The 24,845-nt window shown below is 39.4% G+C and overlaps 1 protein-coding gene across 1 annotated transcript; it reads right to left on the minus strand.

Moving 5' to 3' along the window:
• Window positions 1–1,735: 1,735 nt before the first annotated feature.
• Window positions 1,736–23,673, minus strand: CEP83 (centrosomal protein 83). Its single transcript, XM_056846771.1, has 15 exons — window positions 23,415–23,673; window positions 22,714–22,864; window positions 21,131–21,223; window positions 20,259–20,390; window positions 19,208–19,459; window positions 18,363–18,494; window positions 14,032–14,146; window positions 12,277–12,421; window positions 10,768–10,917; window positions 9,493–9,568; window positions 8,977–9,134; window positions 5,123–5,252; window positions 3,336–3,439; window positions 2,982–3,159; window positions 1,736–1,936 (listed from the first exon to the last, which is right to left on the minus strand). Exons 1-15 carry the CDS (start codon window positions 23,564–23,566, stop codon window positions 1,736–1,738), a joined length of 2,169 nt encoding a protein of 722 aa, XP_056702749.1. The 5' UTR covers window positions 23,567–23,673.
• Window positions 23,674–24,845: the final 1,172 nt, after the last annotated feature.

The following is a 24,845-nucleotide window of genomic DNA, read 5'->3' on the forward strand; positions in this document are numbered from 1 at the left end:
CTTGCAGAAAGACCTGCTGTGCAAACAGCAAGGGTGCAATCTGGCCTCTCTTGGCATGCATATTAAGACCACCAGTAGGACAGTGAGGTGAAATCACTTGATGTCCCTCAATGCTCTATACCTTCTGCTATTTTTAGTTATGCTTCCTATCCCTTCTGTCTTGGCATCCTGCCCCTGACATTAGCTCAGTGGATCCTAGGTCTAGAAAGGTTGAAGACCACTGATCTTCAGGATATACCAGACAATGGAATATTTATTCATTCATTTATACTCTACATTTCCTCTTGGCTCAAGGCGGCTTTGGTTGTGAAATTTCCTTTCTGGTAAACATTCTTGTTAGAGCTGGACATCACAGGAGACATCTCCCCTGGACATCACAGACTCTTCTGCATACCACACCTAATCCCATGACGCCTGCTATTCACATTTACATACTGTTAACATTTACATACTAATGCTTGTCTGAATTCACTCTCCTCTACTTAAAGACAAATGGATTCACATTCTAGCTGTATCTGAAGAAGTGAGCTATGGCTCACGAAAGCTCATACCCTGCCAGAAAATATTTTTGTTAGTCTTTAAGGTGCTACTGGACTCTTGCTCTTTTCTACTATTGTTAGAGCTGACCCTCCAAATAAGAGGTGAGCTATTTGTATGTTTAGATTCTCTTACCATGTGGTTAATCCATTGAAATAGGTAACAGCTTTGCAAGGGAGCTTGACCAGGGCTATCTACACTACAACAAGGGATAGATCTACCCTTAGCTGTCTCAGTAATCATCAGCACTGTGTCTGCACTTCAAGAACGAATGAAGCACTGACCCAGACCAAGAATAATGCCCCTTATATTTACCAGAAAGGAAATCTGCACAGATATTCCCCCTTTGCGATAGAAAAACAAGATATAGATTGTGTTAGGCAAATGAGATGAACCCTCAGCAACCTGCGATGTGTGCTCTCAGTAGAAATCTGGGTTTCCTTTCATATTTCCACTGCACCACATAGAAAAAGAACTGTTGAAAATGAAGTAATTTTACATGCACTTTGAGAATGTAGGCACATTCAAGGAGCGAAGGCACTCTGGATATAGAAAACCCAACCCAAATTTCAAACCCCACCCCACTGCTGTAGCTAAATGAAAACACCATAACCAGGAAGTAGATTTTAGGAAAATATAATAAATAGATTTGATCAATGTTAACAAAAATGTTTCTTTGCACCACATACAAATATATCTGTAAAAAAGTAAAAGCAAATATTCATACTTCATTTATCATTTGAAAAATTTGTTTTCTCTCAATATTCCATAATGTTGTGTTAAAGTGCAAATTAATCAAGTTATATAAAGTTAGATAGTGATCCCAGAATTTCACCTGCTTTTATAGCCTGTGTCTACAAAGCTGATGTAATCATATTTTGCATATTTCAGTATTTTTAACTGTATGATGCTCACTTACAGATCACAGTAAACTACTGATGAAAGGTGGATATATATGAAACAAAAAGGAGGGTTTTACAAGGAACGTTTGTATACAAAAGCTTTACATTGTTAGAAAAAGTTTTAGTACAATGTGATTATCCTTATAATATGAATTAAAAGATATTTTCTTTCACATTTAGTTTTTACTTGCATTATTGAATGATTTAATTCAAAATAGTACAAAACAAAAATATACTTAGATCTTGTTCAAGGCACATTGAGATGTGGGTGCTTTTTGGCAAAGGATAATGAATATCTAATAGTTTAGTTTAGGAGCATATATAGAGTCCCCAGATGGCAGGTCATCCTCTTCAACATGCTTATTTCTACCATTACTTGCTACCAATTTAACTCGTTCAGTAGAGGCACCAAGTGCTTGCAACTGTTTCCTCTGTGTGGTTTCTAGTTCTTCCAGGCGTTTGCGAAGCAGGGAAAGCTCTCTTTGATGCTGTTCCTCCTTGAAATTAAGCAAACCAAAGGAGGAAGTGACATTTAGCAATGTTTACAGATATATCTGCTCTGAACAATACTTTTATGATGAAGCAAGTTAGAGCGACTGCTGTGGAAAAGGCAAACTGTTCTCATGCTTATGTCTTTTTTACTTGTAATAAAGTGTCCCAACACAACGTGCTGCGGAAGCAGGAAGTATGTGCCTGAGCAACTTGAAAAGTACTGAAGATCACCTTAAAAAGGGTGTTGTGGCCTGGAGCAGTTTATCTGCATGCTGCATTGGTCAACAAGGAGTGTTCCTCTAACTGTATGACCCCAATAGTTCAGATTCATGTATGTTCTACCATAGGAGGTAAAGGAAATGAATATGGAAACCATAAGGTTTTTGACAACTAGATCTGCACACCCAAAATGGTTTTGTGTTTCTGTTTCTGGAACAGCAGTTCTCCAAGCCAGGGGTAGGTAAAAGGTCACTCAGGAGTGGCCAATCATTCTACAAGCAATTAAGAGTAACCCCCTGCCCATCTTCCGGTGCTGCTGTAATCCCTTTCCTATCCTCCCCTTTAAATCTATTGCAGTTTCTCTCCCCTTTTGCATTGAAGGAAGCACACACACCTTTGCTCTGCATGCTCCAGCCACCAATCTGCTGTTTTGTGAATGGCAGCCCCTGAGGCTCTTGAAAAAATAAAGAAGCTCCCAGAAGCTCTCTGCCCTCTCCTGCTCTAAGCCACATTAGGAATGCAGTTTAGGATAGGACAAAGGGCTTAAAGTAAAGCAAACAAACAAAACAAAACCTTCACAAGGTATGTCCAAGCTCTTGAGCATCACTTAAAGTAGCTGTTTGGATTCTGAATTTACCATTGAAATTTATAACCTAACATAAGATACTGTGTGTGCGCTTTATATACTATCTGGTATTCAAAACTTACAGAAAACACATTCCTGGCAGCTTTTAAAGTATCTTGCACCTTTCCCTTTTATTACTGCTTATGTGATTGCAACTGCCCTGTAAAATGAACCTTTGGGGATTTTTTACGTAATGAGTCACCCACTTGCAGATGAGAGAAGGATGCCTCAGGTCCAGGAACCAAGGTTGAAGACAATAAACTGAGTGGATTCAGAGTTGGGATGTTGGGAAACAGAATTAACTGGCGAAATTCATTATGTCTGCGCTGCAAATCTTTTAGCCTTTTCTGAAGGCGAACATGTTCTTCAAAAGGAACATTTTGTCTGAAATAAACAGTAAAAGGTGCCACATCAGCTTTCCAGCACAAGACTTTAAATTACGTATTCTTCAGACGTGCAGAAGCAAATAACACCTCTAATCATGCAGCAATATTGTTTTATCATATTGGCAGTTACCATATTGTTGAAGCATACTGCAATCTGAACAAACATCTAGTTACCTATTCAACACCTGTTTTTCGGTTTCCAATTCTTCTTTCTTGGCTTCTAAGAGCTCTATTTTCTCCAACAGTTTCTTTTGCTTATTGTCATTGAGCGTCTTTCTCTGTAAACAATAAATCGGTATATTTAGGGATGCCTATCCTGATTGACTGACGACTCTCAGAACTTTAATATGCAGCATTACACTTCCTCCCCTATTAGCTTTAATGTGAAATCTGATCCAAAATGATCAAATTAAACTCAAAGACTGGGGAAGAGCATTGATATAATAATACTAAGCAACTAGTCTTATAATTTAGGAAATATGGCATATGGACACATTAGAAAAGTTGGATGGGGGACTATATCCCTTTGGACTCTGTTATGAGAAACAAGGAGAAGGATTTATTTTTGCTGTATCACATACATTCTTTGCAAAGGGAAGAAAAACTACAGAAATAAAGATAGAGCAAGTGCATTTTGGGGGACAGAGTCATTAAGAAGAACAGGAATACTGGTAAGTGTAGAAAGCCTTTTCTTTCTTCATTTCCTTTTCCATTTTAGTTGATTTCTTTGGAATGTAGGATGAGGGCAAAGCAGGCGGCTACAACTCTGCAGCGCTCTAAAAATAACTGGGTTGTGAGAATCTTTGTGCAAGAAAAATATAGTCATATATAAAACGTTCAACTGGCTCTGGTGTGTATTAGTTCATTGTTGGCCCCTTTACCAATACACAAACCAAAATTCAGTTTTAGTTAAAGTTTACTTGAAATCCACACATTGTTCCACTAAAAGCTTCATGGGCTAGTCACACTCTCTCAGCCCCACCCACCTCACAGGGTGTCCGTTGTGGGGAGGGGAAGGGAAGGTGATTGTAAGCAGGTTTTATTCTTCCTTAAGTGGTAGAGAAAGTTGGCATATAAAAACCAACTCTTCTTCTACAAGTATTTGCGGGTGTTATTATATTCCCATCAGAATTAAGAAAAATGTTTGGTACTGGAAATGATTTATGTTGAAGATGCAATTCATCCACTGGGTCTTTTATTCATATCTGGTGGTATTGCTTGAAAACCCAAATTTATTGAAAAAAGGTACTTAGATTATCAGTGTTATTATCCACTGTAGCCCAGCTTGGTTATTTGAAGAGCTCTGGAAGGAAATTATAATCGTTTCACAATTTGTTGACAAGGGCCAAACTTCTTATTGCTAAGTATTGGAAGCAAGATCAGTATCCTTTAATGGACTCCTGGAAAAGAAAGAGCTGGAATATTACAGCAATAAGTATATTAACTTCTTATAAACTACTTTGGGAAGGGAAAATAGGTTCATATGAATAATTTAGAAAACAGTGGCTTTGTTTTATTGGAACAGAATTACACTGAATGAATATGTTAGACAAGAAATCCTATCTATGATTTAGGATAACAAAACAGTATTTTGAAACTGGAAACCTGTACTGGGATTTTATTTAGGATCCAATATTTCAGTACTTTTTCTGTGTCTTTGTTCTATAAATGTACAAAAATACAATAACAAAAGCATCATTTAACATCTCAAGACAGCCTTTATTACCTTTCAGCCACTTAAAATGCAAAGGTATTATTGTTACTAACAATAATATGGTGCTTTAGAAATCTGGATTTTAACAGGCCCATCCTAAGCACTGGAGTTAATGGGTTTAGAAGGGTGTAACTCTGCTTAGGATGGCACTGTCAGTCTGCTACAAATCAGACCCACCATGCAGAAGCATAAGTCACCTAACCCAGAATAAAACGCTTCGTGCAGCAATACATCATGAGTGACATGCCTTTTTCTGAGCAACTGCTGCCCGGTGCAATTTCTCTTTCATCTGGTTACATGTTTCTTCTCCTTCTGTGATGCGCTGGATGAGTTTATGTTTTTCTTCCAACCACTCCACACGTTTGTCTTCCAAATTCCTAAGGGGGAAAAATAAGCAATTGTTACCTTGCAGACCTAGCCCAGTTAGCAGGATGCCTCTACGTAGTTGATCACCACAGACATCCTTACCAATCCTGTTTCTCTCTAAGGGTTTGGCGCATAAAGCAAGGAAAGTGCACATGCGCAACCTACAGGGCAAATTTCTTACAGTTGTTTATTATTAATTATTAAGATAGTATATTCTTCAGGGTGGCTATCAATAATGAGATATAAAAATGAATCTATCAAGATACTAAATTCAGCGATCATGATCATAACATAACAAATTTGAAAGTCAAAACAGTCGAAGGAAAAAAATCAAATAAAAAAAGATCAGAAGCCAGTGTGGTGTAGTGGTTAAGTGTGTCAGACTAGTATCTGGGAGACCCAGGTTCGAATCCCCACTTGTGCCATGGAAGCTTGCTGGGTGCCTTGGTTCAGTCACACTCTCTTAGTCTAAACTACAACACAGGGTTGTTGTGAGGATAAAATGGAGGAGAGAAGAATGATGTAAGCTGCTTTGGCTCCCATCTGGGAGAAAGGGGAAATAAATAAATAGGCCAAAAATCATTAATTACAGACGACCCCCTTAAAATGTTATACACACAAAACTGTAACTTGTAAGTGAATGTAAGACAAGCCCTTTGTCTTCTTTTTTATGGCATACCTGGGAGAAAAACCTACTCTTGCATTTGACTAATAACTGTTATTCAGTCTCCCTCAAAAGACAGCATTCCAGAGGTGGAAAAAGCTCTTGCTGATATGACCACATATCAGGTAATGATATGTGTCCTTCAGGTAATGAAGGACAAGGAGTGGGGATTCATTATGACGATCTGAGCAAATAGGCAAGTGAATGTGGACTGAGACAGACTTCCAGTTAAACAGTAACAATGTGGAGCAATGGGGGGAGGCCATCTGGAAGCAGCAGAATTGCAAGCGTTAGAGGAGCAATAATTAAAAGTTTCCATGAATCCACAGAGAGAGCTGCATGTTACACTGCTGTGTGATTCACCTCTTGCCTCTTCTCCTTCCAACCAGCCAACACTGTGGTGAGGAATTCTGCCATGTCTCTCCATTTATGACTTCTTTATTGTGCCTCTTCCTGAGTTGTTGCTATGGGATTACTTCTCTTCCAATCAAGAGCAAAACATGCAGAACAAAGGCTAGTGCAGTCCCATGGGACAGATTCCATTATAAGGTGCTACTTTATACTTTTACACTAAAAATAAAGCTTTGGGGCATGAGAATTGTGTCCCCAAAATTAATTTAGAAAAAGCATGCCTTCGCTACATGGGAAACATTATGCTAGATACACCAAGAGCAGAGTTTAAATTACAGTAGCTTTCAGCATCCACTTTCATGTAGCAATCATGGCAACAAACCTGAGGAGAAAAGGCTTCATGTGCTGGGAAATTCTATTGGAGCCACACTGGCTATGAAACATCCATTAAGTTCAGCAGCATATAGGGATGGTGTCCGGGCATCGGCCTCCTTGGGCGGATGCCAGCACTCCAAGAGGCTCCTCCTTCCACTGCTGAAACCCTCTGTGGATCCTCCTTGCTGCCTTGTCCACTCTCATCTACCCACCCACTTAGATGGGCAACAAAGAGGAGGGCTGCTACAGGGGTTCACCAGAGATAGTTTTGCCTTGGGACTCTCCCAAACTTGGAGCCTGCACTGGCAGCAAAAGCAACCCATTTTGATGTTTAAATCTGCATTCTCGGGGAAATACCCTAATTAAAGCCCCATTTCTCTCTCTCCCTCGCCCCCCCCTCGCCCCTCCGACCCAGAAAATGAAACAAGTCTCCACTGTGGCACATCTCCAAATGTAGCACATTGACGCTTGCTGATGAGTGTAGTAATTAGGCCCAGACTCTTTGGAACTAGATGCATTAAGAGCTAGTAACAAGTTCCAAGGGATCAGATACATTTAAATAAAAAACAAATATCACTTTAAGATATGAAAGCGTATCCAGCTGAAACAATGTGCTCATCCACTCTTTTCTTACAACTAAAGATCCTTGTATACAAGGGTTGCATGCATACAATAATGCTTCTTCCAAAGCACCAGGAAAGTTTTTAAATAAATCAATATGGATTAAGTGAACTCTCGACCTCCAGAAACAACAACTTGTCAAGGGCACTTAAGAACTCACTATAAATACTTAATCATGCTATCATATCAAAACAGCTGAACTTGACAAATCCCAAGGCCCTATGTCTTGAAATTGCTGACTGCTGACTGAGTCACACATTCATAAATATCATGTAATGACTCCTATAAAAAATCATTTTTATGGAACTTATCATCTTGGACCAATGGGGATTTGTACGTTGGACCAATTGATAGACTACGATGATGAGGGTTTTTTAATATTCTCAGCTGAGGTCTAGATATGACTTGTCAATTTCTGTTTAATGGCAATATTTACAATGGCAACATCTGTTGTTATCAAAATATGGCCCTGCAGCATTAAGTGTCCCAAAATTTCCTTTGCTCCTGAAAACTCTAATAGAATAGATCCAGAAAATGAAACCTACAGTATTTGTTTATAAATATTTTATGTTGATTAAAAAATATGATATGCAGAGTCTCAGGGATGAATGGAATAAGGAATTAATCGCCCTATTCTGCCAAAGCAATACAATATGCGCCAGTGTGGCATACTGATTTAGAGTGGGAGACTCTAATCTGGAGAACCGGGTTTGATTCCCCAGTACTTCACACGAAGCCTGCTGTGTGACCTTAGACTAGTCACAGTTCTCTCAGAACTCTCTCAGCCCCACCACAAGGTGGCTGTGGTGGGCAGAGGAATGGAATGTGATTCTAAGCCATTCTGAGACTCCTTAAGGTAAAGTGGGATATTAAAATCTATTCTTCTTCTTCTATGGTCTTAAAGCTTATACCTACTCTGTCTATGGATCTCAAGTTGTGATTTATTCAGAAAAAAATTATGTTTAGGATGTACTGGACACCACAGTGACTCTTTAGCAAAGTAAAGTGCCTAAAAAAAGGTGCCAGTACTCAGTACCAGTGAGTACCGCCACCAAAAAAGCCCTGGGCTAGTGTTAGTACCTTCCTGTTTCCATAGAAGCCTGGCCAAGTGACCTTGGGCCCACCACAATATCTCACAATCTAACCTACCTCACAAGGTTGTTGCTGTGAGGATTAAGGGAGAACAGTGTGATAAGCCACTCTGAGTCCCAATTAGGGAGAAAAGCAGGATATAAAATTTAAAAATTAAAATAAGGTTAGGATTATTTTTGTTTGTCAATACAGATGTAGTATCCCTTATCTGGATTGGGACCGGAAGTGGTCTGTATTTAGGATCTTTCCATATTTTGGAATATTTTGGAATTGTTACATGTATGTAATACCTTGGGGATGGGACCCAAGACTAAACATGAAATTCATTTACTTTACTTTATAAAAATAGCCTGAATGTAATTTTAAACAATTTTTTTAATAATTTTGTACATTGAACCATCAGTGGCACTGCTGAGAGCCTGTGAATAATGCTTGCATGCCAGTTGAAAAAGTCCAGTTTTTGGATCAGTCCGGATATCGGATGTCCAGAAAAGGGATGCTCAACCTCTATTTAGAAAAATCTGGGCATTAAATACAAAACTCTGAAGAATGAGCTAGCCTCCTAATTTTTTTGGCTGGCTCCTAGAGACAAAGAATATTTCTCAAGGCCTGCATTAAGATACAAAGTATACCTCTCTACATCTAACTGAGTCCTCTCTGCTTGACTTCTTGCATTTCGACATTCATTTTTTAATCTTTCCAGCATTTCCTTGAGTTTCTGATTGGAATCTAGCAAGTCATTCTCTGACTGTGAAAGTGAAGTCACACGGAGCTGCAAATCTTGGATGTGCTGCAAAAAACAAAAACAAAAAACACAACCATAAGACATTAATGCTGTGCCACTTGTAAAAACTTTTAGAGGGCAAGCCAGATGTGTCCAGCCATGGTGCTGTTTCCAGCCTTGTGAGTTCATAAAGTCATATGGTTGGCTGCCACTGAAAACAGAATGCTGGACCAAATGGGTTTCTTGTCTACTCCAGCAGAGCTTTTTTTCCAGTATTGGTTCTTAAAGGGCAGAAGGTTTTAAAACTGGCAAGCCCAAATGTGAAACTCATGAACACAAATTTCCTTTAAATCTGTTGGGTTCTGAATTAAAACTGACTGGCTCTATCACAAAAAGACAAAGGAACATGACATCAAACCCTCACCTGCTTTAGATTAGCATTGTCACTTCTCTCTTTTTCTAGCTCTTCAGAATTAATAACTTGCTGTTGAAGCTTTAGCCTACAAAAGTAACACAATGTAGTATTTTTAGAAATATATAAAACAATTTATGCATGGTTGATATTTTGAAATTTAAACTGATAGAGAGTGGCATAAAGAACTGAGGGAAAACAAACTCCAGAGCAATGAACGGTGGCGCGATCCGGTATTAATTCTCCCCCATGGATCGAAAAGAAACAGCAGAAATGCTTTAATAAAAGATCATTGCTATTGATGCCTCTTGGGAGAGCAAGAGATGGAGCGTCACTTTGGATCATAAACATAGGGAATGTCTAGCGTTTGTTGAATTTGAACAAGTGAGTAACTATATCTTTTAAAATGATGGTATAAAGATACCTTGTCAGCTATTTAAAATTTAATGAAGATACAAAAGATTTGGTATAAAATAATTAAAAATTACACACTGCATAAATGAAAAGGTCTGACCCAACCAGACACAGAAAGCTGGACATAAAAATTAGTGAACATGGCAGCCAATGAGTATATAAAACTCAGGTTTCAAAAGGACAGAAATAAATACATACGGGGAATTTTTGTTTAAAAAGACAGTATCAATTACCATCTTTATTTCGTATCTGTGCCCCTATTTAGTTTGCACCTTTCTTTTGTCTTTGTCTTCTGTACTGGTTCTTCTGCTAATCTGAACCATGAGGAAAGGTGGAATATAAATGTATTAATTAATTAATTAGATTTGTACTTTTGCTACAGGTAGATAATTATGAATGGGTGTCAGCGTGTGGCTGGACATAGAAAAGGCTCACTACAAGAGTGAAAATTCTTAATAGAAGGAAACTTTTATAGCAGATACAAATGATAAAATTAAAAATCCAATATACACATTTTTAAAATGTTATGAATAAACCACCACTAAAATATGACAGAGTTTCATCAATTAGGTCTTCCAGGTTTCTGTACTGCATAACTGTGAACAGACGGAGACATTTCAAGAAGAAATATAAACATGCTGATGTTAGCAGAGAAATAGCTACAAAGTTAAGAATTTTCCATTTATATTTTTAATTTATGTATGAACTCATTCTTGGAGGAAAGCAGACACTTTTTCTGGTCAACTTACACACAAGCTGCTAGGTGTTAAGATCCACATTCACATTTTATGTATATTTGTGCAGCATGGAATGCCATGTTCCATAAAATATTTAAAATGTATAAGCCTAATTACCATTATCACTCCACATTACCTAAGGTTCTGAATTTCCCTTCTGTTGGACTCTTCTGCCAACTGCAGAGCAGATATCTTCTCTTCATATTGATCCTTTTCCAAATGCCTCTCAGTGTCTTGCTCCATTTTGTTTTTCTCCATTTCTGCCAATTTGGTTTCAAGTTCCAGTCTGAAACATTATGCAATATTTATTAGCTGAGAAAGGCAGCGATAATTTTTATTTCTTCATCATATTACTTAAATCATCAATAGCCCAGCCCTGCCAACCACCCCATGGAAGCTAGGGATATGCATTCAGATATTTAGCTAATCAAAACCCAAAACACCTTTTGGTAAGCAATCCACATTGAACTGAGCAAAATTGAACAACAGATTCAGAATCTTTGGATCTTGCCATTATTGCTGCTGCCTGGCTTAGAAACTGGCCTAGCTGCTTGCTTTAAGAGTTACCAGAGATCAGTTATGTGACAGGGATGTTCACCAATCAGCAGAACTACACAGATTCTGTCACCAAAGTGGTTTACATTGGTAGGTCTGCCTTTCGAAAGTGTTTACACTGATCACATTATTGGCTCACTGCATTGAGGAGGGCTTCAATTCAATATAAGCAGTGGCTTGTTTGCTCAAGTTCTTCCCTTCTTGGGTACTGAGACAAATGTTCTGCCTGCCTGTCATGTATGCAAGCACTGCAGATGTTTCAGAGAGGGGAGATACAGAGCTGAATGCTATATTTGTCCTCTTCCCCTCAGCAGTAAGCACTTCTGCCACTAGGGTGATAGATAACACGTTTTATTTGCATTCTAGGGAGGAAGGGGATTGAGTGTGCACAAATATCTGTAGAACCCAGTAAGACCACATCTCAATATGCATGATTCCATTCAGTTACAAAAACAAACCAGTTAGCATTATGAAACTACTCATGACATAGTTCCACCTTTGGGCAAAATGTCAAAACTCACATGTCAAAGGCAGAAGGGGCAGTTGTAGTGCTGTAGGCGGCACACTCACCCAGTCCCATTCTCTACCTGCTCAGGACAGAGGATGGCTCTATGTTTCTGCCAAATATAATGCCTGCCTGATGAACTGTCTTATATAAACTTGATGTGCTCAACCTGCCATGTTTCCTGCTCTCTTGGATAGTCTTGCCAAATGCCTCCATCTGCCAACTCTGCTGCTTTCTCATACCTGCCTGTAGTTTGGAAGGAAGAACCCCTTGGGAGAAGGATACATTCTCCAAGAATTCCATACTAATAGGATGGCAGGAGAAAAAAGGTACAGATTGAAATAGGATTTCCATTGAAATTAAAAAGAATTGTGCTTGTGTCAAAGAAATGTCAGATAACTGTAAAGCACTTTCAAGACTCAAAAGTGTGGTAGAAATTAATCAGCAGCAATAACTACAAAGGCTTTATAGCTGAGACATAATGCATAATATACAGTAACAGAGAAACAGGCTGTTACCGCTCTCAGTTTGTTTGTTTTTAACTCTGTATAAGGACTCGACAACAAAATGCACAAAGGTACTTACTTTTCCTCCTGAAATGCTGCAAGCTTCTGGAAGCCTTCTTCCTTTGCAGCTTGTACTTTGCGTACTAACTCACGATCCTTTTCCATTAAAAGCACTTTGTGCCGCTCTAATGTCGTCTTCAGTATTCCGTTATCTGAGCGTAATTCTGGTTTTATATATTTAAAAAGTTAGTATTCAGCATGCCTAGTGATATCTGTTATTTAAAATGCTGCTTTTTCACACTCAAGAATCTCTTGTAGCTGTGTTAACTACTCTCTTGTTTAATGCCTTGCTAAATGCTCCCCACTGCCCATTCCGGCTATAAATGAGAAACTCTGCCTGAAAGTTAACTAGGAAGAACCTTTGGGAACAGGATACAGTCCCTGAGAATTGTATCCCTACTTGAGAAAGTTAATTTAAAATAAATTTAACACAAATGTCAGAAGACGCTTTGGCCTGGATCCTATGACATGGTTCCCCTGTGGCAATAGCTTCCTCTGCTGCTAGCACTTCTGCTTGCTCCTTGAAAAATGCTGGCCTTGCACACCAGAAGTACCAGCAGAAGAAGAAGCAAGTGATGCAGAGGAGAAATGCCTCTGCAGCAGCCAGAGAGAAGCACAAGGGCAAAGATGTCACGGGATCCAAGCCTTTATCTGCATTCAGGGGACTGTGTCTGTCACAAATATGAACTAGGTTTAATCTTGGGCATGTGTGATCCCTTCCTGCCCATCTCTTCTCATGCATAGTACCATGACTGAAACTTCTGGACACCTGAACAAGTTGAGGCTTGTTCCATGATCCTAAATAGTGCTTTAATGGAGGCTGGGCAAGGAACACACTTCAGTTTTTTAAGGCATCCAAATCTGGACGTCACCAAAACCTGGAGTCAGGTCGAAAACCTCCTTAAACCGGGAAGTCCAATTGCAACTTGGCCCAGGAGACGAGCGCTTGAGCATTAACCAAGTCCATTCTTGCCCTACACATCTCTTTTCTTCTTGACATCTAGAGAGTTTTTATTTCCCACTGATCTCACTGAGAAAGCTAAGCATAACACTTTCCTGTGGAAACCAATGAGATTTAGAAGTGCTTAAGCTTAGGCTGGAGTGAGCCCTATTTGTAATGAGTATTTAAGAACATAAGAAAAGCCATGCTGAATCAGACCAAGGCCCATCAAGTCCAGCAGTCTGTTCACACAGTGGCCAAGCAGGTGCCTCTAGGAAGCCCTGGTTTACAATTAGTATTAGTGTGAGTACTGACAGATGATTATGGTACTGACAGATGATTATGGGATTGCAATTCTTATTCCAAAGAAAAATCTCACAAATATTCCTGCGATTAAAACTGCAGTGTAGGAATGGTTTTTAAAAAATTGTTTGTTTTTTTCCCCACCAAATGCTATAATATGGCTGTTCTTAAAGATAGATAAGGTTAGAAATTTAAAATGAATATTCATAAGTCATAATATTCATATGTATGATAGCAAAAAAATGCTCTCAAAATAAATGAATCACAAATACATATATTCATGATCATTCGGCCAATGATTACGTTCATCCACATTAGCACATAACAGCGAGGATCACTTTGTAGACCAACACTTGTCACCAACATTAATCTTCCTTAATTTTCTCCATTTAACATAAACAGATGTCCAGTGAAATAATGGACACTGTCCTTTCCCCTGCTGAAGAGCAGTGCTTCTTGGACTGTACTTATAATTATTGTAAGATATAAAGTTCTGTGTATATATAGTTGCTGACTGTAACAAAGTTTTACCATCCATTTCGGTCTGAAGCTTGTTTCTTTCTCTTTCTATCTCACTCCTGGCTCGTGCTGCTTCCAGCTTGATGTTTGTTATTTCTAACTTGTTCGAATGCTTAAGTTCTTCAACCTACAGAACACAAACTGTCATCAGATTTCAGTTTCTATCATAGTAGTTTTTAGAAAGGGTTAGAGGCAGGGCTATCAAAGGAGTTACACTGTTCCCCTAGAGGCTTCCTGAAATTTTAGAATGTGAAATAACCAATACGACTTGTGAAACAGTTAAAAAACACACACATAAAAACTAGAAACTTATAAAATACACAGCCATCAAAGTTCAACACTGATTACAAGCATTCTTTTTGTGGTACTTTTTCTATCAAAATGCTGACATGGTGTTCTATGGCTATAAGAATCCCAAGATGGTTCTCTGAGGACTTGAAAAAAGGAACTGTGATGAATAGCTAACTGAAAGCATTTTCAGAACCCAATTTATCTACTGGTTCCAGAGTCCTGCGATTAATGGTGGACTGTTCCCTCCCATGAAAGAACTGATGGAGGTGTTCCACACAATAAGTACTTTGTGTATCTGTTGTCTACGTTTAGGCAAATTATCCTTGGTTTCAGGGCTAGGATGGCCTTGAAGGTCTAAAGATGCTCAACTGAAAAGTAGATGTATCTGTAGAAGGAAGGTTTAGAAGATCTCCACTCCTCTTCCTTTGGAGCTGATAGCATAGCATGCTTTTGTTTCCATGATAACCGTGCTTTTGTTTCCATGAGAACCAATCAGCCTACTTTCCATGGGCAGGTATGGTAGTTAATGGCCACCAATCGGCGGAAGCTGATCCATCGACTTATTAATTTAATGGAGTCAGAGGAAGAGGTAATTAAACTTCTTCTTTGGGATGGGGACTCTTTTTGTCTCTCTCAAGTTGCCAAATTTTGCACTGCTGCAATTAAGATCCATGTGGGTAAGGTTAACCTTGGGACTGGTAAATTATTGTTTTTAAATTGCGATATTTTTAAACAAGAGAGATCCTAATCTCTCACAGGTTGTATCTGGTTGTTCTGTTCTGGCCTTTGCCGTAAATAAATTTATTCAGATTCATGGCCACAAATCTAAACTTCTTACAGTATTCTACAACTACTTTTAACCAGACAGATAGGTATGAACCATTTGGCAACTTGCTATTTTCTTTCATTTATGTTTTTCAAACCAATCTGTCACTTCAACAAGAATTCATGCTGCAAGAATTATAGTCTTAAGCACACATTAAATTACTAGCTCATTAATAACAGTTGCTGCTGCCATCATTTCCTTAGAATACTTTGCTAGCATTGCACACTGATTATCTTTGAATCTGAAATTGCTAATGCTTCCTTATGAATCTAGAACAGTTTAAATGCATCTTTCTGCCTGTGTCATCATGAACACTGTCATTTTTTTAAGTGGAAATACAACACTGACGACACGAATTGCCTGAACTAAAAGTTTCTATGATTTAAGCTGTTCTAGTATAGTAATTACAAAAGCAATGAGAATTAGGTAAATATAGAAAATTTATAATCATAATCCACTTGCAATGTCAAATGTAATCAAAGCTTGCCAGTGTGCAAAAGTTACAGAAAGTTAAGAATTACATGGTAACTTAATCAGTGCATTGTGAATTCTGGTTTTTTTTTGCAAAGATTTACTGTTTGCAGTATAGCTTGATACACTTCTATTAACCATTTATGCATTGAAGTAAGCTCCACCACCACTGCATCTGTGCAATGCCATCTGGAGGAGGTTTTCTGTGTTGTAAGGGGGCTCTCATCCCAGGTCTCTGAGGATATAGACCAGGAAAACATACAGGTCTGCCAAGACTCTTTTACAATGCAATCTGCAGATAAAAATGCTTGCATCTGTCATGAGCTAGATGCCACAGTTGGGGCAGTTCAGTCTCAGGATGCCACCGGAGTGCAGATGTATGGATGACTTTCAGTTGGTGAGACGTGATGAAGTGGACAGACTGTTTAGAAGTGTGCAGCCCACCCTGTATAGATTTGACCCTTGCCTTTCCTGGCTATTGGTGCCAAGCCGGACACAGTTGGTCAAGTGGGTTCAGAAGGAAACAAATGCCTCTCTATGGCAGGGCATAGTTTCAACAGCCTTCAAACAGGCAGCCTTGAGACCCCTTGAGACCCCTAGACCCCACTGACCTCAACAAATACCACTCAGTATCTCCCTGTCCTTGCATTACTTTCTCTTCGTCACACTGGAATAGAGGTGGGGGGGGAATTTTGGCTATTCATTTTCCTTATTCAAAACAGTTCTTCTATATTCTCCACTTTATTCATTTTTTTGTGCTTGCTATTGAACATTCTCACAATTTATGGAGACCACTGATTGATTCTACATTCATCACAGGACTGTTCTAAACCAGGGGCCCCCAACCTTGATCAGCCAGTGGGCACTTTTGCAATTTTGAAAAAGGTAGCAGGCATCACTACAAAAGTGAGAGGCAATTTGGAAGATCCCACTTCAAGCCTTCCCACTATGAGGAAAGCAGCTATCTCCAAATGGGCTCTCTCTACAGACCCCCTTCCAGGGTCTTTTGAAGTACCTCCTGAGGAGCAGGAAAACCAGGATCAACACTTTAATTTGGGGAAGAAACAAGCATGCACCAGGAAGCATGTCAGTGGCTTCATGGCACCCACGGGTTCCATATTGGGGAAATACCCTTTTAAACATTCACTATAGCATTGCTATTATAGATTAAATACATCTCTGTCCTTGTGTATTTAAGTTTTGGTTTGAAAAGCAGCTTTTTAAAACGATTAAAAACTATCCGCTGGAGATTGTACAAATGATAAGCCTTTGATCTCCATTTGTATTATCTCCAACTGTGATTTGCTATCTGTAGGACTTCTCTCAAATGTTTTGTAACAACATTGTATAGTCTACACAAATATTTTAGACTGACTTGTAAATACACTTCAAAATAAATTAGGCTTCCTTCAAATGGCAGTCAGGATGTGCGTATTAAGAATACTGTTTCTGTAAGGTCCCAGCTACATTATATTCACTTTCTGTTCATTTCTTAGCTGTTAAGTGCTTGACTTTCTCTCTGTTCAGTAACTGATCCGACTTTACAAGTTATCAGGCTTGGCTCCTCTGTGTGAATATTTTGCCTATGATTTTTCCCATTGAGGAAACTGACAATGTATATACATTCTTTACATGGCCAGAAAAAAATCCAGTTCTAGCATGTGAAACAATCAATTTTACACTTGTCAATTAAAACTGCAAATTCACTGACTGGGCACCTGGAATTTTCCACATCTGGTTGTTGAATGATGACCGATTGTATCTATGCTAACAAACTCTCACATGGCTCCACTAGGCAAAGAGGAACTTTCTCTCTCAGATTGCAGCTTGCCTCTTCAGTACCATTCTAGCATCTCTGTTGTCAAAACCTTGGGCCTTTCGTAACTCCATAAATCCTTGCTTCTTCTACTTGTATTCTTCTACTAATTGGTAGTGTTGCCAACTCCATGTTGAGAAATTACCGGAGAATTGGGGGGTGGAGCCTTGGGAGGACAAGGTTTGGGGAGGGGAGGGACCTCAGCAAGGTATAATGCCATAGAGTCCACCTTCCAGAGCTGCCATTTTCTCCAGGGGAACTGATCTCTGTAGTCTGAAGATCAATTATAATTCTGAGGGATCTCCAGGCTCACCTGGAGGTTGGCATCCCTAGTAATAGCCATTATTCTCTTTTCACTTATTTCTTGCCTTTCAGTAACTTTCAGCAACTATTACCTCTAGTAGTCTTTTGTGATTGTTTTTTCTTTCCTAGAACTCAGCTTTACACAGCTGAGCATCTGGCCTGTACTGTTTTAGACTGCAATTAAGGGCTCATGTGACTAAATTATCTGCCATACATATACCTTCCCCTCAATTAGAAAACTAGAATGTCAGGGAAAATGCTAGACTAGAACCAATCACCCTGACACATAGCTGTTTATGTATGGGGAATGTTTTGTATTTAAAAACATTTAATCCCATGAGCCCCTCAACTACAATCTAAAGTGTTACATCACAGACCTAGGTTTACTAACTCAGTGAGAAGTATGCCTCTGAACAGACAGTACTGAGACAGATTGCCATTGGCTGATCTGAGTATAAGGCAATTTCTCTAATGTTACTTCTGTAAGTCATTACTGCCTTAAGCATTTGCTCCAGAAAACAGAATGTTAAGGGTGCTTTTCAAGGATAGTAAGAATATTCCAAAGAGACACTTTGCAATAATGTTTCCTGTAACAGCTTTGAAAATACAGTCTATAAGCCATAAAAACACACTTACTTTTGTAGTCAAAGCACTGATCTCCCGTTCAGCTTTATGCAGTTTGCTGGTTAAGACTGCATTTTGCTCATTACTCAGCTGCAGTTCTTTTTCAACACGCTCAAGCTGCAGCTTAACCGATTGTTTCTCTGCCTTCAAATTAGGGAAAACAGGTTTTAAGTTGCTTTATGGAAGAAACTCTTGGACCCTATTCCTAAAGGTTTTTATGCAGAAAGTGTTTCCACTTATATTAAAGGAATTTACTTTTAGATGTGCACTCAGGATTGCATCTGCAATATGTTTTTAGCCCTCAAATCTGGTTGGAGCCTTTTGGTATTATCAGAACATAAACTACACATATACACATCTTAGACTGTAGTCCACTTTGCAATAGGGAATTGTTCCTTTAATTTCTTATGAAGCATCTAGTAGAGTTTAGGCACTAGATTAAAATAACAACAGCAAACCAATGATTAAATAGAATATTCATTGTACATCAAATGTTACTTTGTATCTTATTAGAATCAACATATATTTATAACTATTATTTTTTGCTAAAGGCATTTGTGTAATTTCTGGAACCACAATATCTCTGTTCCCACTGCATTAAATAATTTATAACATTTCTCACCCCAAAAATTCTACACATTGATTATTGCCAACATCATGACTTAAAAGGTTATGTAAAATATGTAAAAGGTTATGTAGTCCATTCATATTTCCAGTACTCCTTTGCAAGGAAACAATCTTATTGGAGAGCCAGGTAGAAGCCATTTCTTAGATAGCTTAATAGAAGTTTGGCGCTATGGCCAAATTGTACTTACACCCCCTGAACACAGAAAAGGAAGACAACGGGAACGCCTTACCTCCAGGGATCTCACTGCAGCCTGCATCTCAGCTAACTGTCGCACTTGTATTCTTTGCACATTTTCCGCTTGCATACCAGAGTTTTCTCTCTGGGCTCTAAGTTCTGTTGCTTCAGCTTCTAACCCCTTTAATTTCTGGACTAGCTGGCCCTTTTCTCTTAGCAGTGCTTCCACTCGTTTGTTGTCTCTTGAAGGATCAACACTAAGAAGTTGGTTGTGCAATTCTTCTTTATCTTTATCCAGTCTTGCTATCTATTGGTAGTTGAACAGAACAGAACAGACAGGAATTCTGTTTCTTACAAGAAACACAGAACAGGAGGTCTGAATGGGGGTGTAGGAAGGAATTATGGACCTCCATTTCTTGTAGTTATCCCTCATACTGCCTTCAGGCTCACCAATACGCTCATATGGCCAGGAGGCAAACGGAACCCTCAGCATGCAGAAACCATACTAGCATTCAGACTGAATCAGGCCCAACATGTTTATATCTACATGCACATCCCATTATTAAACTAGCTAATCCAGTAGTGAAGCTTTTACTTGATAACCCCAGAATATTAGCAAAATGCATAAAATATGTAGTATCTGTAGTAATGAAAATAATTCCATCTTTAACCAATTTATTAATAAAACTACCATAATGTTATCTATGGCTCCTTCTGTTAGGAAATGCAAAGCAAGAGTTAGGAAGTCCCATTTCAGGCAGTCTGAGCAAAAAGCATAAATACATTTTTTAAAACCAGTGTTTATTTTCACTTTATTATCAATAGCAGTGAAACAAGGAAATTATTCATTTATATTATTCAAAAATATGCACTGCGATTATGAAGCTTCAATCCAATGCCTGCTTATTTGGAAAGTAAACTCTACTGAACGCAGAGAGACTTACTTCCAAATAAACATACATTGGATTGTACTGTAAATTGCCTGTGCTCATGAAACTCTCCGTTTTTTAAAAAGATAATGAAATCCATGACCTGAATTATGATGCTTCAATTTAAAAATAAATAAATAATTGTATGTGATTTTTGGGGTATATTTTCATTCTTACCTCAGATTCATATTTTAATTTATTTTCTTCTAAAATGCGGGAATGCTCTTCATCTTGATGTTCAAATTCTGATTTGAGAAAAGCATGTTCATAACGGAGTTTGTTATATTCTGTTCTATATTTTTCCACTTCCTAAATTGAAAAGAACAAGTGTGTGATTATTCATCTGAGCAAAGCCTTCTGAAGGTGCTGCCCTGCAAATGGGTAAGAATGCCAGTTGCCAGTACCTAAGTGTTTTCTGGCAGAATGTTCCCCCTGGCAAGGTGAGAAAGGGCCTCCCGGGCCCTCCAGACACACCCCTAGGGGGGGAGGGGAAGAGCCCCTGAACCCCCTACTTACCGGGAGGCGGCAGTCAGCTTTCGGCGGCCCCCCCCCCGGTTCGCAGGAGGCCGCGCAGGCCGCTCCTGGGCCGGGGGAAGCGCACTGGAGGCAGTGGTGGCGGGCCCTCCCCGGTGTGCAGGCTGCTCCTGGGCCGGGGAAGTGCGCTGGAGGAGGAGGCGGCCGCCCCCCGGCGCGCAGGCCGCTCCTGCAGGCCGCTCCTGGGCCAGGGAAGCGCACTGGAGGCTGCGGCGCCCCCCCCCCCCCCGGCGCGCAGGCCGCTCCTGCAGGCCGCTCCTGGCCCGGGGGAAGGCACGCTGGAGGTGGCAGCGGTAAGTTCCCCCCCTCCCTCCACCTACCGTATTGACCCGCGTATAAGCCGAGTTGGGATTTTTCAACCCTTTTTTTGGGCTGAAAAACTCGGCTTATATGCGAGTATATATGGTAGTTGTAACTCACCTTGGCTAGGAAAAAGACCTTGGACTATGAACAAAAAAGTAAGGGTTAGGGAAACAGCTGTCATTTTATTAAGAAGTTTGGTTTCCCCCCCCTACCTCATCCAGCTTGTGAAACCGTTCTCTCATAGGTGTTTCTAAATCATGCTGTATTTGTGCTTTCAGTAATTCCAGTTTTTGTGGAGTTATTACCTACATATCAACAGAAAACAAAAAAAAAGTACAGAATTTAACTGCCGTATCAAAGACTACATATGTAACAGCAAAATAGTAAAATAGTGAAATTTTCCATATTCTTTAAAAGTGTGCAGGGTTTGCAGGTACCGTCTCTCAGTATTCTTCCCACCTAGTTTCATGAAAATAAACAGAAACACTCCATCAGTACCCAACTTTTAAGTACAGGAAGAATGAAGATACAGGGCTAGCTAGACAGCTCCTATACACCAGCAAGGCTACTCTCACTTAGCAACTGATAAATTGATCCTAAGTGGGGTGGAAAGGCAGCATCAAAAAGTTTTAAATAAATCATTAAAAGTATTGTCGTCAAAGGTCCCAACAAAGATGTTTACTGTGTGCAATAATTAATCGAAGTAGGCATTAGTCAAAAGAAAACAAAGGCAGTCTGGGATACCTCTCACTATTTTTCTTTTTATAGCCTTCTATAACTATTTTTACCTTTTCAGGGAAAAGGATTCTGTCATAAGTTAAGTTAGTCAACAGTACTCAGAATTCTCACACTAACTTGTCAGATTCTGTATTTCTGCACAACTTAAGGGAAAAAAAGATAACCTAAAGTAGATAAAAGCATCTCAATCTTCAGATGCTTCCTATAGGTTACTGGTAAGCTTAACAGTATAGACTGGGAACAAATGAACTACGAAACTAAACCCAAGAGTCAAAGAGACTTTTACAGCCCATGCCTGAGGATTGGGCTGAAAGTGGTCTGGAGGCAGGTGTGACCCCGCTGCCAGTGTAAGTGGACTCTTATGGAATAAGAGGCACTTACACTGGCGGTGGAGGCAGTTCTGTCAGCGCCTGAGCACCATGGAGCTGCATGGTGCTCTTCCAAGGCCGCAGCCTCTCCGGGGCCTGAATCCCAGAAGAGAAATGCAGCGATGGTATAGGGGGCATTCCCAGGGGTGGAGCTAACTGTAGTCAGCTTCCCAAGCCCCTTCAGCCTGGGAACATCCCCTCCAGCAACAGCATTGCTGCTCCAGGTTTTTCTTGGCGCAGCATCGCTGTTTTCAATGGGGCTTCCCCCCCCCTTTTTATTTTTGTTTGTTTTAAAGACCTTTTTTTAGCCTTGTAGCAGCTGGGAAACCTCATTGGAGGTGTCACGGCAGCGTCTTGGCCACGCTGTCCCTGGCTGCTGCAAGGCTCAGGAACGGGCTGTAAGAATTGCTCCCTCGCCCCAATTAATCCCACACAAACTGACAAGAGTTTCAAAACAGCTTGTGATATGGGACTCTGCTGTTTAAAGGGGCAGGATAATGAATTCTACAGATCAAGCACAAATAAATCTGAGATTTTTGGGGGGATATAGACTACTTTATTACAATTGTTGAAGCACTGACAAAAGTGACAATAGATGCTCTAGCTAAATGCAAATCAAGTACTATAAGACTAATTTACTATAGAAGCCTCGCATTCAAAAAACCTAGATGAAAAGATTACAGCCTCACCTGTGTCTTTAATTCCTCTACTTCTCTAGTTTTATCCAATAATTCTTCTCGGAATTCAGCAAGCAGAACCTGAAATCTGTCGTGAACAGTTTGCTTTTCATGTAGCAGCTGCTTGAGCTCATTTTGTGATCTTGTATATTCATTCTGCAACCTAAAAAGGCATATTTTTCCTTTTATGTTATACTATAACATATCTATCTTTAGATGAGCCATCTAATGGTTAAGAAGAATTTTCACACCGAAAATACTAAGACACAACAACAGTTCAGAGGCACAAAGAATGATACTGCAATACTTTGCATATTTCTCAAGTGTATTAAATAAAGTTATCATATCAAACATTGGGAAAACTCAACATTCCAAAAGCCGATGGCAAACACAAGCCTACAGCAATGGGGCACTCTGTGGAATGTTTTTTAAGCAGAGTGGCTTGCCACAGAAAACCAATGGCTTTCATCATGCTATTGTAACTTGCAAAAAAAAAAAAGAAAGATAAAAGTCTTGCAGGAACACTGTCTTAATAGTTCAGAATAACTGCAACTAATTTGTTTGTAAGAAACAGTTTTTCATTACTGAAAGAGAATATGTACCGAAATAGCATAGAAACTGTCAAAAAAACACCCTCCAGCCCTTTACTCTTTTGACTCTTGATTTAGCTTTTTTTTACTCAAACAGAAAAAGAAGGGAAGAATACTATATACCTTGTATGCTCTGCCTTTAGAGTTTGGTAATTGGTTTTATGATGCTCACACCTCATTCTTTCATCAATTAACAGTTTTTGGAATTCTGCTTGTGAGTTAATCAGATCTCCATGTCCACCCACTGCAGCAATGGTGTTTGGTAAAGGATCCATTCTGACTAAATACTAATGAGATGACAATCAGGTAAAAATGCTGTCAGCCTGAGCCTGCCATCGTCATAGAGGCTGTTCTCTCCCCTGATGGCATCTCCAGAGGCCAAATTACCTGTGCAAACATAAAAGCAACCAATTAGTAGTCAATGTATTTGTGGTTTAAAAGATTTTTTGACTACATGGTACATTGAAGATGGCAGAGGCCTTTACTAAAATATACATTTGGTTACCTAAATCTAATTTCATTTTCAAACTATAGTTCTATTAAAGCAAGTATCTTCACTTGATAAATAATTTGTGAGCAAGAAATATAATTTCTCACAGCTTAAACTTTGCTACATTCTTGGCAATCCCTCTGGGTGCAACAGATCTGTTCTGCAGAACAGTGTTTACTCTGAAGTATCATGTGAAAGTCAGTCAGACTGTCCCATATTCTCAGATGAAAATACATTCTTTGTAATGACAGATACACAACAGCGATAACATTAAACAGGCTACCTCTGTTGGCTTCATTGCTGAAATGTTCCCTGACTGACATTATTAGTTTTAGCAATGGTTGACTGCATTTTATAAAACTAATTGTTTTTCCTTTACATAAGCATGTCTAAACTTGCCCACAGCAAGACAAAATAAAGAAATCACGTAAAAGGATAAGACTCAGGTGTTAAAATGAGATAGACTACAAATCAAAACAATATGATGTATTAATCTTGCAGCATGCCAAACTGTGCGGGGAATTTTTGGAAAGGAACAAGAAATCCTATAGGTTCTAGGTTAAAAGTCCAATAGTGTTGTGATGAAAGATGGTAGAAATAACTTATTAGATATGAAAATAAAAAATATTTTTACATAATACATAAGAATTTAGTGATCCTTAATAAATGTAAAAGGAGCCCCGTGGCGCAGAGTGGTAAGCTGCAGTCCAAGCTCTGCTCATGACCTGAATTCAATCCCAACGGAAGTCGGTGTCAGGTAGCTGGCTCAAGGTTGACTCAGTCTTCCATCCTTCCGAGGTCGGTAAAATGAGCACCCAGCTTGCTGGGGGTAAAGGGAAGATGACTGGGGAAGGCACTGGCAAACCACCCAGTAAACATAGTCAGTTTGGCCAAATGTCACTTGAAGATAGGGCGTGGTTGGCCGCCTTTAAACTACACCTTAAACTGTGCTTTAGCACTGAGGGGTTCCTAGCTTCTCTGAAGCATGACCCTTTTAAATCCTCATGGCAAAAAATCTTAGAAGAGAAACTGTCGTTGTTGGGCTTCTCGCAGGATATGTTATT

This window comes from Euleptes europaea, chromosome 3 (assembly GCF_029931775.1).
Source record: "Euleptes europaea isolate rEulEur1 chromosome 3, rEulEur1.hap1, whole genome shotgun sequence".
NCBI classification, from domain to species: Eukaryota; Metazoa; Chordata; class Lepidosauria; order Squamata; family Sphaerodactylidae; genus Euleptes; species Euleptes europaea.

Excerpts from the sequence above, each read along its gene's own strand:
- CEP83 (XM_056846771.1), bottom strand. The coding sequence starts at position 23,566 with ATGGATCCTTTACCAAACACCATTGCTGCAGTGGGTGGACATGGAGAT. Across the intron at positions 21,224-22,713 it reads TAGAGGAATTAAAGACACAG|GTAATAACTCCACAAAAACT; the intron begins GTGAGGCTGTAA and ends GTTGATATGTAG. Across the intron at positions 14,147-18,362 it reads TCAGTGCTTTGACTACAAAA|GTTGAAGAACTTAAGCATTC; the intron begins GTAAGTGTGTTT and ends TGTGTTCTGTAG.